At 45.1% G+C, this 14,433-nt stretch overlaps 1 protein-coding gene across 1 annotated transcript in view; it reads left to right on the top strand.

Annotated features, from left to right (window-relative positions):
* KIZ (kizuna centrosomal protein) overlaps window positions 1-14,433 on the top strand; it is a gene marked incomplete at both ends in the record, with an annotated part of 50,743 nt that extends 36,310 nt beyond the window's left edge. The window contains 3 exons of the mRNA XM_081998246.1: window positions 4,431-4,536; window positions 12,492-12,535; window positions 14,330-14,433. Coding sequence (XP_081854372.1) covers window positions 4,431-4,536; window positions 12,492-12,535; window positions 14,330-14,433 — 254 coding nt within the window. The remainder of the gene's footprint in view (window positions 1-4,430; window positions 4,537-12,491; window positions 12,536-14,329) is intronic.

Raw genomic sequence — 14,433 nt, 5'->3', positions numbered from 1 at the left:
CTTTAATGCTGGTTTTGATGTTTAAAAAGTGTGGGCGTCTTCGTCTGTGAGAGAGGTAATACAATTAGCAAGATATAAATGTTGCGAGGACAAGGCCAAGAGCTTTCTTATCTCTTCATTTGCAGAAAGTTACATCACATCACTTTTTTAGCTGCTGAGGTGTTTGGCTATAAGTTGATAAATGCTGCAGCCTAGGCTATAAGGGATGGAGAAAATACCTTCTTTTCAGTTCTGTGCTGGTACAGTATGTTCTGGGTTAAAGATCGCTTAACTATTCGGCAGAACAAAATAATAGTGGCTCATTATGCAACGATGGCAGGTTTTTTCCTGGAATTGTTGGCTAGTGAAGAAAACTACACCTATTTTGTTCAGAACAAAATTGTAAAAGCTGACATGAAAGCTGCTCTGACCCGTGCCGACGGCACAATTAAGTCAAAGTTGAAAAGTGTGGAGTGTTTTTGATTAATAGTGGTATCGCAGATCCTTCGCTAGTTCTGGGTGGAGGGAACAACACATAGGGGAAAAAGGCATGAGGAGAGATGTTGTCTGGGACACCCCAGCTCCTGTTCTGCTGCAGTATTGCTCAAACGACTGGATTAAGAACTTGCCATTATTAACATCCCAGTTTCAGTTTCAGGATTGAGTTTTATCAAGCTTGCTCAGTTGTGTCTGTGCAGTACAGGCTGGCCATTCAGACTGACTAAATGCTCAGAGTGCCCCATGAGGACAGCTTCGCCCCGGCGCGCCTGCGTTGTTTCTGGGGTGCCTCCAGAACACGTGAGCTGGTGATGTGTTGAGGCCACTCCTTCCAAAAGCCGGTGAGGAAGAGAACATCAAGCAGATGGCATCTGTCTTCTACCTGGTGGAGCAAAAATTTACCGAATTCAGATGGGAAGGGAGAGGGTGGTTTTTAGCAAGCCTGAGTACAGCCCAGGAGGCATTACAAGGTGGCCGTCAGGAGCTGCTGCTCTCCAGCAGCCCAGTTGCAGCCCTCCTCTCACCTCCGCTTCAGCTTCCCCGTGCAGCTGCTCCCTGCTGCATGACTTCTATGGCGCTGGCAATTCTTTTATCCAAGGGTTTCAATCTGCACACTGCTGATGTGCTCTAAACCCATCTTACTTCTTCCCCCTTCTCCCCAGCCCTCCACTGAGTGCACTTTTTTCTTGCCAGGGCTGTCGTGTTCTGCTGTGCGCTCAGGGAAAAACGTGTATTTGTGTTTCAGCACAGCATGCCTTTCGCTGTCCCCAGCCTGCAGCCGGGAGGGTGCGCTTGGCTGATACAGCACAGCAAGTTAGATGCTTCTGGCAAAACAAACAACAAACACACATGCACACACAGAGAATAAAAGTGTCTTTTTGAACTAGGTGGCATTTAACCTTAAACATGACTATTGGTTTTACAAAGGAAATGCACTGATCTGCATAACGGTTTTACGGCACGATGACGTTCTGTTGGGAGCGGAGTGCTGAAGGGTGTTCTCTCCTGGCAGCATTTTTCTTGTATCTTCTCTGCCCTGTACGTTGCACCAATCGCTTGTGCTTTCTCACAGTGGTGAAGCAAGTATTGCCGTGTGCCCAGGTTGGGCTGGTTTTGTTGTCAGCACCGCATGTCGGTAATGCAGACTCTTCCTTTCTGCCGAGTTAGATGTGTTGAAGGCACAGGGATTAAGCGGATGAGTGGGGTAAGAGGAGGCAAGAGCCAGGTGACTGCTCAGCACACAAAGCAGCAGTTGCTGCGCACTGACCGCTTATGCGTTGTTAGATGCTTCGTGGGTGCTGCAACCCAGGTGAATCGCCATGGCAGGCTTTCCAAGGAGGTGAGCTGGTGGCCTTAGGAGTTCCTAGAAGGATCTCTCATTTCCGTAGGGCGCATAGGATGGAAGTCAGCGCAAAGATGCTTGAGGGGAGTGACCAGACTAATTAGCAAGGCAGTCTGGTGTAACTAAGGCAGAAGTGGGGATGAATAGCCCAGCATTGTATTATAATTGACAGGTGGGGCAGAGCTGGGCTCTGAAGAGTCTTAAAGGTGAATAGCAAGTAGTTAGTGTTGCTGTTTGATGTAATGAAGGAATGGGAGCCAGTGCAGGCACGGAAAGCATGGGAGAATGGTCTTTTGCAGCTGGTATGCATGCAAAAGCTGTAAGGAGAGCTGCACGACAACAGTGGCCTAACTCGGGTTTTGATAGAGCCGGCAAAGACCCGGACTTTGAGGTGCCACTGGAAAGCTGTGGCGGCTGTGCCTGGATCAATGGTGGGCTCCATGTCACTGCCCTGAGGGATGGGAATAGCATTCAACAGCAACAGAGAAAGTTACTCAAGCACAGGTTAGAAGCACTTTGCTGGGTTTGCAGATAAGTTCCTACTGCAGGGGACCCCATCAACAGCAAGCTGGGCATCGGGTCCCTGCTCAGGCTGGGGTTCCCAGGCTTAGCCTGAAACAAAGGGAAAGATTTGAGAGGCACAGGTCAGATGCAGCTGCTTAACCAGCCTGCTGACGCCCTCCGAAGCTATCGTCCGCTCTGGAAACTCTTTACCTCTTGCGGCTGGGAAGGAGGAAGAACGTTCAGTCCACTAAGAGACTGGGACGAGGTGGATGTGTCCCTCTGCACGTGCAAGGGCTGAAATGGGAAGGGGGGCCAGAGCTGATGATTTGTGCAGAGGCCGTTTGCTTCACATCCTTCGCACAAGGAGCAAGCCATGAAGATGCTGGAGACGCATCTGAGGGCACACATAACTAGATTTTGAACATTTGCAGTGTCTATGGCCTGTGGAGTTCCGCTATCTGGGCACAACTCGCTTTGTGCAAGGCTTTCTCAAGGCAGAGGGACACCTTCCTGAAGCAAAGCCTGCTCTATCCCCATGCAAGAAGTGAGCACGTCATCTCGGCCGCAGTGTGTGTTGTAGTGTGAATCTGTGCATGGGGCCCTGAAAAATACACCTATGCTGGCTGCATTACTGCTGGAATGAAAAGTACTGTCTGGGAGTTCTGACTTGATTAGATTAGCTTTTTTTTTTGCGCTTTCCCAATGTACAAACAAGTGTGAATATTTGTTCCTTTCTGGTCAGAGTGGTTTCTCAGTGTGTGCCCAGATTGCTGGGTCTGCAGCTCTGAGCTGTTCTCAGCCTTGCATCCCAGAGGGCTTCTGATCTTCGCAGGTCTCCGCTCCTCTGCACGTGTACTTCACGGGAAAGCGATGGGGGTGTTCCCCTTTTTTTCTTTCCCTTCTTTTCTTTTTTCCTCCTCCATTCTTTATTTTTCTGTTTTTCCTTCATGCGTTCTCTGGGAAGTGGTCAGACTTTGTTCTGTGAAACGGTGTGCTGCTGCCGGCATGCTGCTGCCAGCACAGCTCTGGTGCCCGCGCTCTGCAATCTCCTCTGCCGGTCAGACTTCTTGCACCTCTTTGTTGGGAGTACCTGAGGCTGAGCGGGATTTCTGCCGCTGAAATCCCAGAGCGGAGTGGTGAAATCTGCTGGAGCCGACTGGTAACATGCACAGCCAGTTAGAAAGTAGGAGTGGCCAAGATGTACAGAAATACTAAATTGTCCTGGGTTGGAATGAAGTTGGTAACAATTGGGGCTTATTTATGATTTCAGTATTTTATATATATATATGCAAAGCAGCCTTTTAAAGTGGGATTTGTACTTGAGCATCATGTTCTTTGGAAATGAGTACAAAGATGAGCAATTGTACAATTCCAGTGAATGAATTAATTTACCTCTTCTTTCTTTTTTAAAAACCGATCTCTACAGAATGGAAATGAGATACAGCAAGGAGAAAGGAGAGAAAAGAAAGTGTGGATAAAAGATTTCAAAATAGATGGGTATTTGGCTGTTTAAGTCATAAAAATCGCAAGATTTGTGTCTCCCAGAGGCAGCTCTATTTCAAGAGAGTGGTTGAAAATACTGATGTATCAAATAATATTAAGAGAACTGTAACTCTCCAAAATGTTCATTTAAGGGGAAGGAAAATAAAAATAACCTTGCTTCCTAATTAAAGTAATTGAGAACTTGGGGACTAAAAAAAAAAAAGGTGGAAAAGACCCCGTAAGTCCTTTAAGTTTTGCTTAAAGTTGCCATGATGCAGTATAGCTCTTAAGAGAATCTCAGTGTTTTCTTTTTTCCCTAAAATGAGGCAAGATGTGTGAAAATTTCACTATTCACAAGAAATCATCATCAGATAACTTAACTGATAGCGAGAGAGTGTTCTTGTCTTTTTAACTGATTTCCACCTTGCTGTGAGCAGACGACCTTGAGGCAGATACCACAACTGCGTGGTGCGCGCTCCTCCCTAGACTTTGTCATCAAACCAAGAGCATGGCCATTACATGCATCCATTTAAAAAATAAGTGTGTTGCTGCTGGGGACTGCACACTGTTGTAAGGTCCAGCCATTGTTGTCTGAAAATTTATATTGCATGTTTTTACTTAACAGGTTGGGATAGTGGCGATGGTAGTTCCAAAGCAAAAATAAGTGCAAGCCAAGAAATGCGTTCGGAATCTAGTTCTTCGTCGAATGAAAGAAGTCCTCCCTTCTCAAGGTAAAGTTGTTAAATCCTTTAACATCTGAAATGCTTCTGTAGAATGAGAAATGCTGACAGAAAATGACTGAGGCTCAGATTATTTTATTTTTTTGCTTGGTCTAGGGTTGAGGTTTGTATGTGTCTTTTTCTAAGAAAAGATCTTAAACTTTGGTACACCTTAGAAAATATTTGTGCCAAAGCCAAGTATTGTTTTGCAGCTGTTGTTGTCTCATTTTAAGACTCAATTGACATCTCAGTGAACCACAAATTAGCGTGTACAGCTGCTCTCAGTAGGGCTGCTCAGGGGCCAGACAATGGGAGTTGTCAGGAGAGAGGCAGACATAAAACATAAAGTCTTCAAGAAATAAAGTGGTGGGTTTCTTCTCCATGTATCCAAGATGTAAACTAGCTGTAACTGGATAACGCTTTTCATGGGCTCGGGGTTTGGGGGGGTTATATTTGATACTGGGGTATTTATAACATGCCTTTCTTGCTTTCAAACCGAGTATGCTTAACAGCCTTACATGTACCTAAAGGATGCAGTTTGTTCTTTTAGTTGTTGTTCTTGTTATAAAACTAAAAATTAAAATGTTGGTTTGTGGATTTTTTTAAACCGCAGCAGTTCCCCTCGGGTCCCTGAGCAGGTCTCTTGGATGTCCCCTGCACTCTTCATTGGCATGTTACGCTAATTGAACAGCAGCAATCAAATTAGTGGTGAAGAAGCAGCAGAAAATAGGATAGAACACAGCCATCTCATGAAATATTGGCTGGGCTTTAGATCCTTATCTGCTCTTATTAGAACAGCCCAGCAAGTGGGTGCTGCTGCTACACCGCTCCCGGTCTGAAAACCGCCATCAATAGCACTCAGGAAGAGACTTTAAAGCATTTTGATAAATTTTTAACTCCTCCTGTTTATATGACATCACTATCTTTCTGTAACTTTTTTATGCTGTTATTGATTAGGTCAGTTTTGATAGCAGAGACAATTCCAATTTTGAGTGTTGTTCTGCATTTTGTATTAAAATCACAGTATTTCTGTAATTTTTAAGTACAGTAAATAAAGACAAGCCATAATGCAATATTGATGAATGACACTCGTGCTTTTCTTTAGGATTAATTCCTACAGTCTTATGCTCAAACTTTTTTTTTTTCATTTTTAAATTTTCTGGAACTGAGAATGATGTTCCCAATAGTACTGCCTAATGCTATGAAAGACAAGGGTGCTCTTACATAGGAATTTTTAAATGTTAAATTTTTAGTTGTTCACTGAAGCCCACAACAGCAGGAAGGGAAGGATCGGGCCCTGATGAACTTGCTTACGGGATCACTGCTATGCGTCTGAATAAAATATGTATAGTTTAAAATGAACTATTTTTTATTTTAAAAAAGTCTCCAAGCTTTTTTTCTGCTTGAATGTTGCACCGCTTCCTAATAATGTGTTTGGTGACTTCTGCATTTTCAGATGCTGTTCATATGGTGTACGGGTTTTTGCCGATATTTTTTTTTCTAATTCTTACTTGCGATAGATTTTTAAATCGTTCGCTCTGCCCTGTAATTCCATGCCTTTCAGCACAGAAGTAAGCGCACTTCATGCGCTGATACATGATGCTGCTTTTAGAATAAAAAGTCTCTTACAATGGCTTAAAGTTAGCTTTTCTAAATGAGTCAAAAATAACGCAGCTTTCTATCCACAAAGCTTATTAGCAGCCCTTGCTTTTGATACTTGGCGTCCGCTCTGCAAAGACGGAGAGCGGCAGAAGCAGAGAGGAAGAGGGAGAAACAGGAAGGGCGGCCGGGCGCTTGTTTGCAGCCAGGACGCAGTGCAGTTTCTTCGCCGCTCGCATTTAAGCGCTCCACTTACTGCAGTCACTTCTCGGGCTTTATTGCTTTTACAAGTGGTCTCGAAACCCACTACTTGAGAATAAACATAACCATGTAGCACCGCTGTGGTACTTTTTATAAATTCTTCTTTGCTCCGTTTTGTCACGGAGCTGATGAGTGACCTCGCAAAAGACCCTGCTGGACCTAAATAAAAAAAAGGCTTCCTCTGATGTCCTCCAGACAATAATTATGATGTGCCAGTTAAGCCCAAACTACAGCTGAGGGATTTTACTTTAAAGCAGAGGCTCGGGCGCAAAAATGCATTTATAGCTCTTTGTCTGGCACCTCATTATGTGTGGGCCTGATTCATTAAGTAATTGGTTTGCAGTTGTTTACATGAGTATTAAGGCTTTCTATTCAGCAGCCTTTGAGAGATACATTGTGCAAATGTTGCATGTTATGAATGCCGAATGAGGGGCAGGGGACCGGTCCTATTGGCTAAACACTGCGCTCTGTTGAAAAGCCAGAGAAAGAGATTGGGTGCTGCTTTGCATAGCAATGACTTTCTTAATAAGCTTTACAGATTAATACACACAAGCTATAAAAGATGCAAAGAGATACTCTTAGCACATTTATACATGCTCATTTCACTATTATGGTACTGGAGACGGGAAGAATTGAGGGCTTTCATATTCGGTTTTTCAGTATGCGTCTTCAGTGCATGAGACTTAATAGAATCCGATGTTTATTGTATTATAAATCATGGGGAAGTAGGCAGATCTGCAACAGTTTATTATTAAAGATTCTTTCAATGTAAATCTTTTTCTGCCATTGTATTTCCTACAGCAAAATCATTTTGTGGTTGAGTGGGGATGAAAGGCATAATGTACGAAGGAGCGAGTCTTAATAGGAAGCTGCTCTCCGAGTAAAGACCACTTGTTCCCTTTTGTTCGGAGGTGCATGCCAGAGCTTCCTCTCCTCATGCAAATAGCATCCCGCTCTACCTTTAGCTATAAGGCTACTTTTTCCCGGCTTCCTTGACTTTACCGAGGGAGTAGTTGCAGGCAGAGAGGTGCAACCTGCGTCTGAAGAGTTAGTGTTTTGCAGCGGGAAGGAGCGTGTTAAATTACACAATTACTTGGGGAGAAAAGTATCAGAAGTCAGGACTGTATCTCTGGCGACGTGTGTGGCATTTTGTGGTCCTGTAGCAATGGATGCAGCCAGTGGAGGTCACTAGCTTTCTGGGCAATTCTGAATTTTGGATGCAAGCAGTTTTATTTTTCTTTGACTTGTTTGCGCTGTCTCATTTCCTAATAATCTGGAGATAAAAGATGCATTATTGACTGAGAACCAAATAACAATTTTAATTTGCCAGCACATAAACACGGTGTAAAGTATTTTCAACTTTGATTAATCTGTCCTCCGGAAGTAATCCGGGCTGGCCTCTGAAGGCTGGTTTTTTGTCTTAGTGGTTTGTTGGGGTTTTTTAAGTCGAAAGCTGCCTTTACCAAACACAGATGTAATGATATGCAAATAAAAGTTGGCAGACTATAATTCATCCTCTTAATTATCCTCGGGGGTGATGTTTAACACCGAGCCTGCTGCTCAGGCTGGCCATCGGGGGGCACTCCGGCTCTGCGCATCCCCCCGCAGCCCCCCCTTCGAAACCAGGCCCGACTTCGCTTAGCTGACACGGGGGGAACCACCGGGTTCTGGCCGGGACTCTGAGGAGAGATGCCGAAGGTTTGGGGTGTTCAGGAGATGCATTTCCTAGGAAAGTGAGAGAAATGCTGGCGGACCAGTGTGTTTCCAGACTCCTGAGGCGCTCCCACACGAGAGCACAAACGTGGTGGTTTTAGAGTTCTGCCGTACTTTCTGTTACCAAACTGCTTCTGTCAGAAACTGACTGTAAATTCAAGCACGTTTTTCTGATGTTACAGGTATTTCTGCGTCTCCTAAATCTTAACACCTAGCTGCTGCAGAAATAGTAGCGTTGCAGCAGTGATGCTCTACGTGTATCGGCGGGGAATGCTTTGAGGGCAGAGGCAACAGCATCCATATAAACATGTTGCCTTTGTAGTACAGAGCGAATGGAGTTTATTTTTGCAGCGATGCCCTGTGCTCTTCCGACACAGTTTCACCGCAGCACTGTGATGCAGCCCTTGCGTTAGCAGTTGCTCTAGGCAAGAATATTTTTTTTTTTTTTCAGCGTGGCATACCTAAACAGCGACCGGTCTTACATCTCTATACAGATCTTTGTATCCTAAAATAAAGGTCATCCTATTTGCAGTGTAATTACTGAAATTCAATATTATTACTGCAGTTCTGGTGTAATGGATGGATTTGTTAGTTTATGCCGGCTTTCCAGGGCAGGGAATACTTCTGCGGTGCCCAATTTCTAGGAAACGATCAGCAGAAAATGGCAGAGCCGTCGGGCTTCGGCAGGAGCTGGCAGGAAAGCGTATGATCACGGGGGATGCCCAGCAGAGCCTGCCACGCCGGGGGCACTGCCACAAAGCAGCCGGGCTCGCTCGCTGCCAAGAGGCTTTTAGATGTTTTCAAAAAATGATGTTTAACGCTGGATCTCCAGCTCCTGCATCCTGAGGTACTGCTGGGGAGAAGCTTCATCGCTTCTCTCACCAAGGGTTAATAAGGGCTACCCTGCGAAAAAGCAAGGCTCGGTTTGTTTTCCGTGGCGTGCCGCCTCAGCAACGCGTGTGCAGGACGGAGACGTGCGGGCTTCCAGCCTCTGATGAGCCGAGCCGGAGCGTCAGTGCTCCTGAGGCCGCTGCGCCCTGCATTCTATTCGCATTTGTGATAAAACTTGGCGCTTGGGTGGTGTTTTTTTTCCTCTGGGTGCTTGGGTGGTTTGTGTAGGTGTGAGGTTTTTTCCTCTTGATGTTTGGGGAAAAGTTTTCTTTGTGCCTCTTTTTTTTTTTTCCCTCCCTTTTTTTTTTTGGCAAGAGTGTGTCCCTTTTTTTTTTTTACTCCCCCCCTTGGTGCTTGGGTGTCTTTTCACATGACACTGAAAGACAGAGGTTCAACAGGTGGTTTAGCAAAAGGCAAACATTTTCTGCTGTTTTTCAGTGAGCTACCTCTGCTAACTTGGTTCTTGTTGGTCTGCTATTTTGCTCTTAATATTAATTTTCTTTATGGAGAAAAAAATATTTTCCTGGAGCTTTTTCATTTCTTCTTGTTGCAGCATCTTCAATACAAAAAGCCTGTTTCATCAGAGTAAAGGAGAGATTAAAAGGCCCTTTGAAGTTAAACTGGTTTGAGGTTTTTTTCTTTGTTACAGCCTGGGTTCAGTTTGGAATTATTTTAGGGAAGAAGCAAATGCATAAATGGGTATCGAAGGGTCACGACAGGGGATTAGTCGATGCAATGGAACTGGCCTTACTTCATTTATACTCCTAAAATTTCTCTGCGGAGGTCTGTGTGGTTATTGTGTGCTCAGTGTACCAGATGATAACTTTCATCATCAAATCTGCTGATTTCTGAATAGGAATGTTTTGCAATGTGGAGATCGTCTTGCATCTTATCAGCCTCGACTAACACTTCAGACGTAAGTCGGGAATTTTATTCCCTGTTACAAAGCTATCTTGCAGCATTTTCCAGGCTCGGCTTGGCAGAGCTGTGATTTCCAATCTGGCCTTTCTGAAGTCCCAGCTCCGTTTTCCCCTGTCCCCCCAGGCATCTCTCTGTGTGCCAACCGCTTTCATGCCTAGCCTCTGCTGACACCCTTGTCCCCACCTCTCTCTTTGTTGACTGTTGGGTCACACTAAGGCCCAGCTCCTGGGGTGCAGCGCTACGGCTCTCTGCTGTTCTCGGAGCGAATCCCATTCTACGGGTGGTGGAGTAGCCCCAGGAGAATGAACCCCAACACATGGATGGTTTTGGGTAGAAAACAAACATCTGTCTGTCCCCTTCTCCTGTCCACACTGACCTTTTTCTGCTTGGGAACCAGGGGTAGAAGGGGGAAGGATTCCACACCTTCCTGCAGCCATGGTGGTCTTTGTCCACCACAACTTCTCTGTGGGAACGCTGGCCTTCAGCCGGACCTGGAGCACCTCACGGTGCTTTCAGTTGTGCAAGAGGACCGAGCCACCCGAGACCTGGGCAGTCCAGCACCCTGCTGGCAGCTGTGCATGGTGGTCCTCGGCACGGCAGAGGCTCTGGGCCCCAGTGACCGACCCTCTTGCATTTTGATCGGGGCTTCATCCGCGGAGAGAAGCGGAGCAAAGCATCGCTTCTGGGGACCTCGTAGTGTGGCTGAATAAGGAAACCCCATGCGCCTCCCCTCCTGGCAGCGGGGACGCAGCAGCAGGCAGTGGAGGCGGTAGCTGCCAGCTGCCTGATCTTGTTTTACTGAACTACTTGAAGATAAAATGGCTTTTGTGCAGTCTGCCACAGAAGTCGCCTCTCAATCTGTAGCTCGGCAACAAGTGGTTTCTTGCTCGACACCTGGGGGAAGAACGATGCAGCCGCTGGAGTTGCATCCTCTTGAGCGTGTTTTTACAGGCTAAGCCTGGGATATGTGGAGCACCTCCTGCGAAATGCTGAGGGTCACGAAATCGCACCAAAGTGAGCAAGAGTTAAGGGCGTTCGGCGTAGTGCAGGACTCAGCCCGGAGGCTCCGAATTAAAATACTTGGAAACACTGCTGAGTAACCGGATTTGAACTAGAAGTTGAAGCATAATGCAGCGTAGGGTTTGACTCTGAATAAAATGGAAAGGTGTTTGGATGGCATGCTAACAAAACGTCAGATAAACATTTGAAGGCTAACATTCTAAATTTTTTTACTTAAAGAAATAATAGGTTAATAATTAGTTATGTCACTTAATACTCAACTAGTACTGTTACTTGTTACTAGTACTTAAGCCTCAGTTGTATCTTGGTTGAACGTTAGCAATGTTCAGTATTTCATTTCTGGAATTTTTTGTGTATCTGTAAAGAGGGATGATTTGTGCTAACAGCATTCACAGCATGACTTAAACAGTATGAGCTTTCCCTTATTTACAAGGCAAAGTTATGTAATGCAATGAAACTTCCCCCTGCTTTAAGCTTAGCTTTCCAGCTGCAATCACAAATTCTTACAGAGTGCAGTGCTACAAGACAAGCAATGAATCATCTCTGGTGGTTTTTTTTTTTTTTCTTTTTTGGTATCTCCTTCACAAATGCTTCCACAATAGTAGTTAGAATATTTTTAACTGCCCCCTTTAAGCAATTATGTATCAGCTGCCATGTCTTTACATGAAATGCAGCAGCATATTGTATGAAATTTTTGACAGCTGATTGAGTTCTGTTTTGACTGCGGCAACAGCTTCAAATTGCAGCTTGACATTTGCTTGCATTTCACTAGTTTGCACAGCAATGTCACAAATATCTCCGATTTGATCTTCCTTGTTAAAATCAGCTGAAGCTTTATTTTTAGAGCTTATTGCAGGGTTGTTAATATACCAGTTAATTCTCCTACATCATTGCCCCATGTGATTATTTCACAGCACCAACACAATACGCACGCTACACACAAAAGATCAAAATGATTCCAGCTTGTTTGAGAGATTCAAAAGGGCCTGTGATGCTCTAGACACAAGAGCAGTCATTTAACAGAACAGAGATGCAACTGCATATACATCAAGGTAGATCAAAGGCAGCTGGAGATCGCACATTTACATAGGGACGTGGACGATGCTATGGGAACCCAGCAGCCGGGCTGGAGGAGTACGCTGGCAGGAAGGGGAAAAAGGAAGTTCAGTGAGCATCAGTAGGGGGTGCTTTTATTTTTGTTTGGGTTTTTTCTTTACTTGCTTTGCATTATCTGAAAGGCTGCAAAAGACAGACAGAGCTCTGCTCCTTTGTACCCTTAATTCACTACTGGTGTAAATCGGAGCCGTTACCAAGGAATAACTCCAGTTCACGCTGCCTGAACATCTGGACCGGTGTCCCTGCTGCATGTTAATTTCTCCACCTTTTAAAGACATAAAGGTGAAGAAATCCGTGATGAAATAGTTATTATTAAAAAAAAGTAGTTATAAAAGTTACTCATGTTTTTTTAAACCATCTCACAGATTTTTTTCTTTTAAAGTCGACTTACATTCTTTTAATTTTGTGACATTGTGCTGATTATTTGAAATCTTTCTCTTTTACAGGACTGAAACCAGGAAGGGAATGGTAACTGCTATAAAATCCAAAGGTAAGAAGCAAATGTTACGCTACTTACAATCGATGTCTTTCTAAGTGTTATTTACGTTGTAGAATACCTCCAAGAACAACATAATGGAACTGTATGAAACACAAGCATGAGGTGGGAAAGCGTGGAATTTCTCTGTCTTAGCACAGGAGCCAGCAAATAGCTGATGATGACAAATTCTGGACCAGAGAGGACGTGTTTTGTTTTGCAGGTGCTGTGAAAGGAGTAGTGATATTTGCTTCAGGGTTTAAATCAAACAGTAGCAAATAGCAGGTAGGAGAACAGCTAGAGAAGGAAAAACCTGATTTCATGATCTTCCCTTTGAAATATGGGTTGCAGGAGTGAGTGGGCAGCAGCACAGGTGTTTGCAGGCACAGCAAGGTGCCTGCACACCCACCCAGGTGCATCCGGAACCATTTTTTTCCGTGAGCAAGCAGGCTTGCTTTTAAATTGCCGTTTGGGCCCCGCATATTCTCATTCTTCCCTGAATTTTGTTTTTCGCTTTTAACCACCATAAGGGCCGCTGGTGTCTGAAGTCACCTCTCGCGGAGCCTCCCGTAAGCAGAGTCGGTGCTGGGAGCAGGGAGCTCTTTGCCTGGAGCTCAGCATTAGGCTATGAACGGTACAGAACATGTTTCAGAGGCGTGGCATCTGAGCTGATTTAAGGGTGCTGTAAACGATGGCTGCTGTGGTGCCACTTGAAAGGTGCGCTCACATTCCCAGCCCGTTTCCTTCTCTGCTGGGAAGTTTCATTTTTTGGAGCCATCCAGCGCGTTCAGCCTCTTCCCAGGGGTTCAGCGTGGGAGCGAGCACAGGGTGCAGCCGTCGCTGCTGCAACGCTCCCGGCCAAGCGCAGACCTGCAGTCCAGGGGGTCGGGGATATAGGATGAAAGATGCAGCTGCTGTGTTTGTAGATAAGATGTTTATATAGCTTGTGCCATCAAAAGCACTGAAGATGTTAACAGTGCCTCAGTCAAACATGAGCTGAAATTTCTGTCTGAGGGATGACAGCCTGAATCCCCATTTCTGAGTCTTAGGTCTTGTTTGGGGCATCGTGGCCATTGCGCCGGCTCTGGACAAACAGCAGCCCTCTGAAAATGGTTACGAACAGGCAGACAGCACTGCTCCAACAATGACCATGGGTTTGACTTACGCTTCCCCATCTGCCATGCTTTAAACTCTTTTTTTGGCAGGTCAGACAAATTTAAGTATTGAGTAATCTCTCAGGCACCCCGAATTTAAATGGCATTCTGTTTATTTCAGTGAAATTGTTTGCTAATTCCCAGAGCTGTTTGTTAAAGCCATGCAGTTCTTTGAAGTCAGTCTTGCCCGTATTTGATTCTATCTCAAAGTGGTGATTTTTCATTTGTGACATCATTGCCATTTTTATGCCAACTCTGTGATGTCATGGTCCAACTGTGACTTCACTGCAGGGTCAAGTAGAGGGAGAAAGTGGAACATAATAGACAAAGCTATAATTCAGACAGCAGCTGGTCAAGTAAATTGCTTGGAGTGGACACGTTCTCCCAAGCTACCTTGAGGGACAATGAAGTGGGACCTCTGAATGAGCCCACTGTTTGGCCACAGCAGCTCCGTTACCGGAGACCACAACGAGCTGACAGCATGCCACGTCAGAAAGGCACACCTAGCTTTTGCAGTCTTCAAAACCCTGACCACCTCCGTAAGCCATGCTGTCTAGCTGCCTCCAGAGTGCTGTAAAGTGATGGTGTCTGTGACATGAATGACATAAACATGGAAAAGATTTGATAATTATTTTTCTTTTCTCCTCACCCTCAGCTTTCTGGGGCGAATCTGACGACAGCAGCTCCGAGATTGAGGCTGCTTTGCGCCCACAAACTCACAGCGCAGAAGCAGACGAATTTGATGACTTCTATGATTAA

This window comes from Phaethon aethereus (assembly GCF_964289735.1).
Source record: "Phaethon aethereus genome assembly, chromosome: 3".
In the NCBI taxonomy this organism is placed as follows: domain Eukaryota; kingdom Metazoa; phylum Chordata; class Aves; order Phaethontiformes; family Phaethontidae; genus Phaethon; species Phaethon aethereus.
The sequence above is the reverse complement of the archived record's forward strand: the minus strand, read 5'-3'. Positions and strand labels throughout refer to the sequence as shown.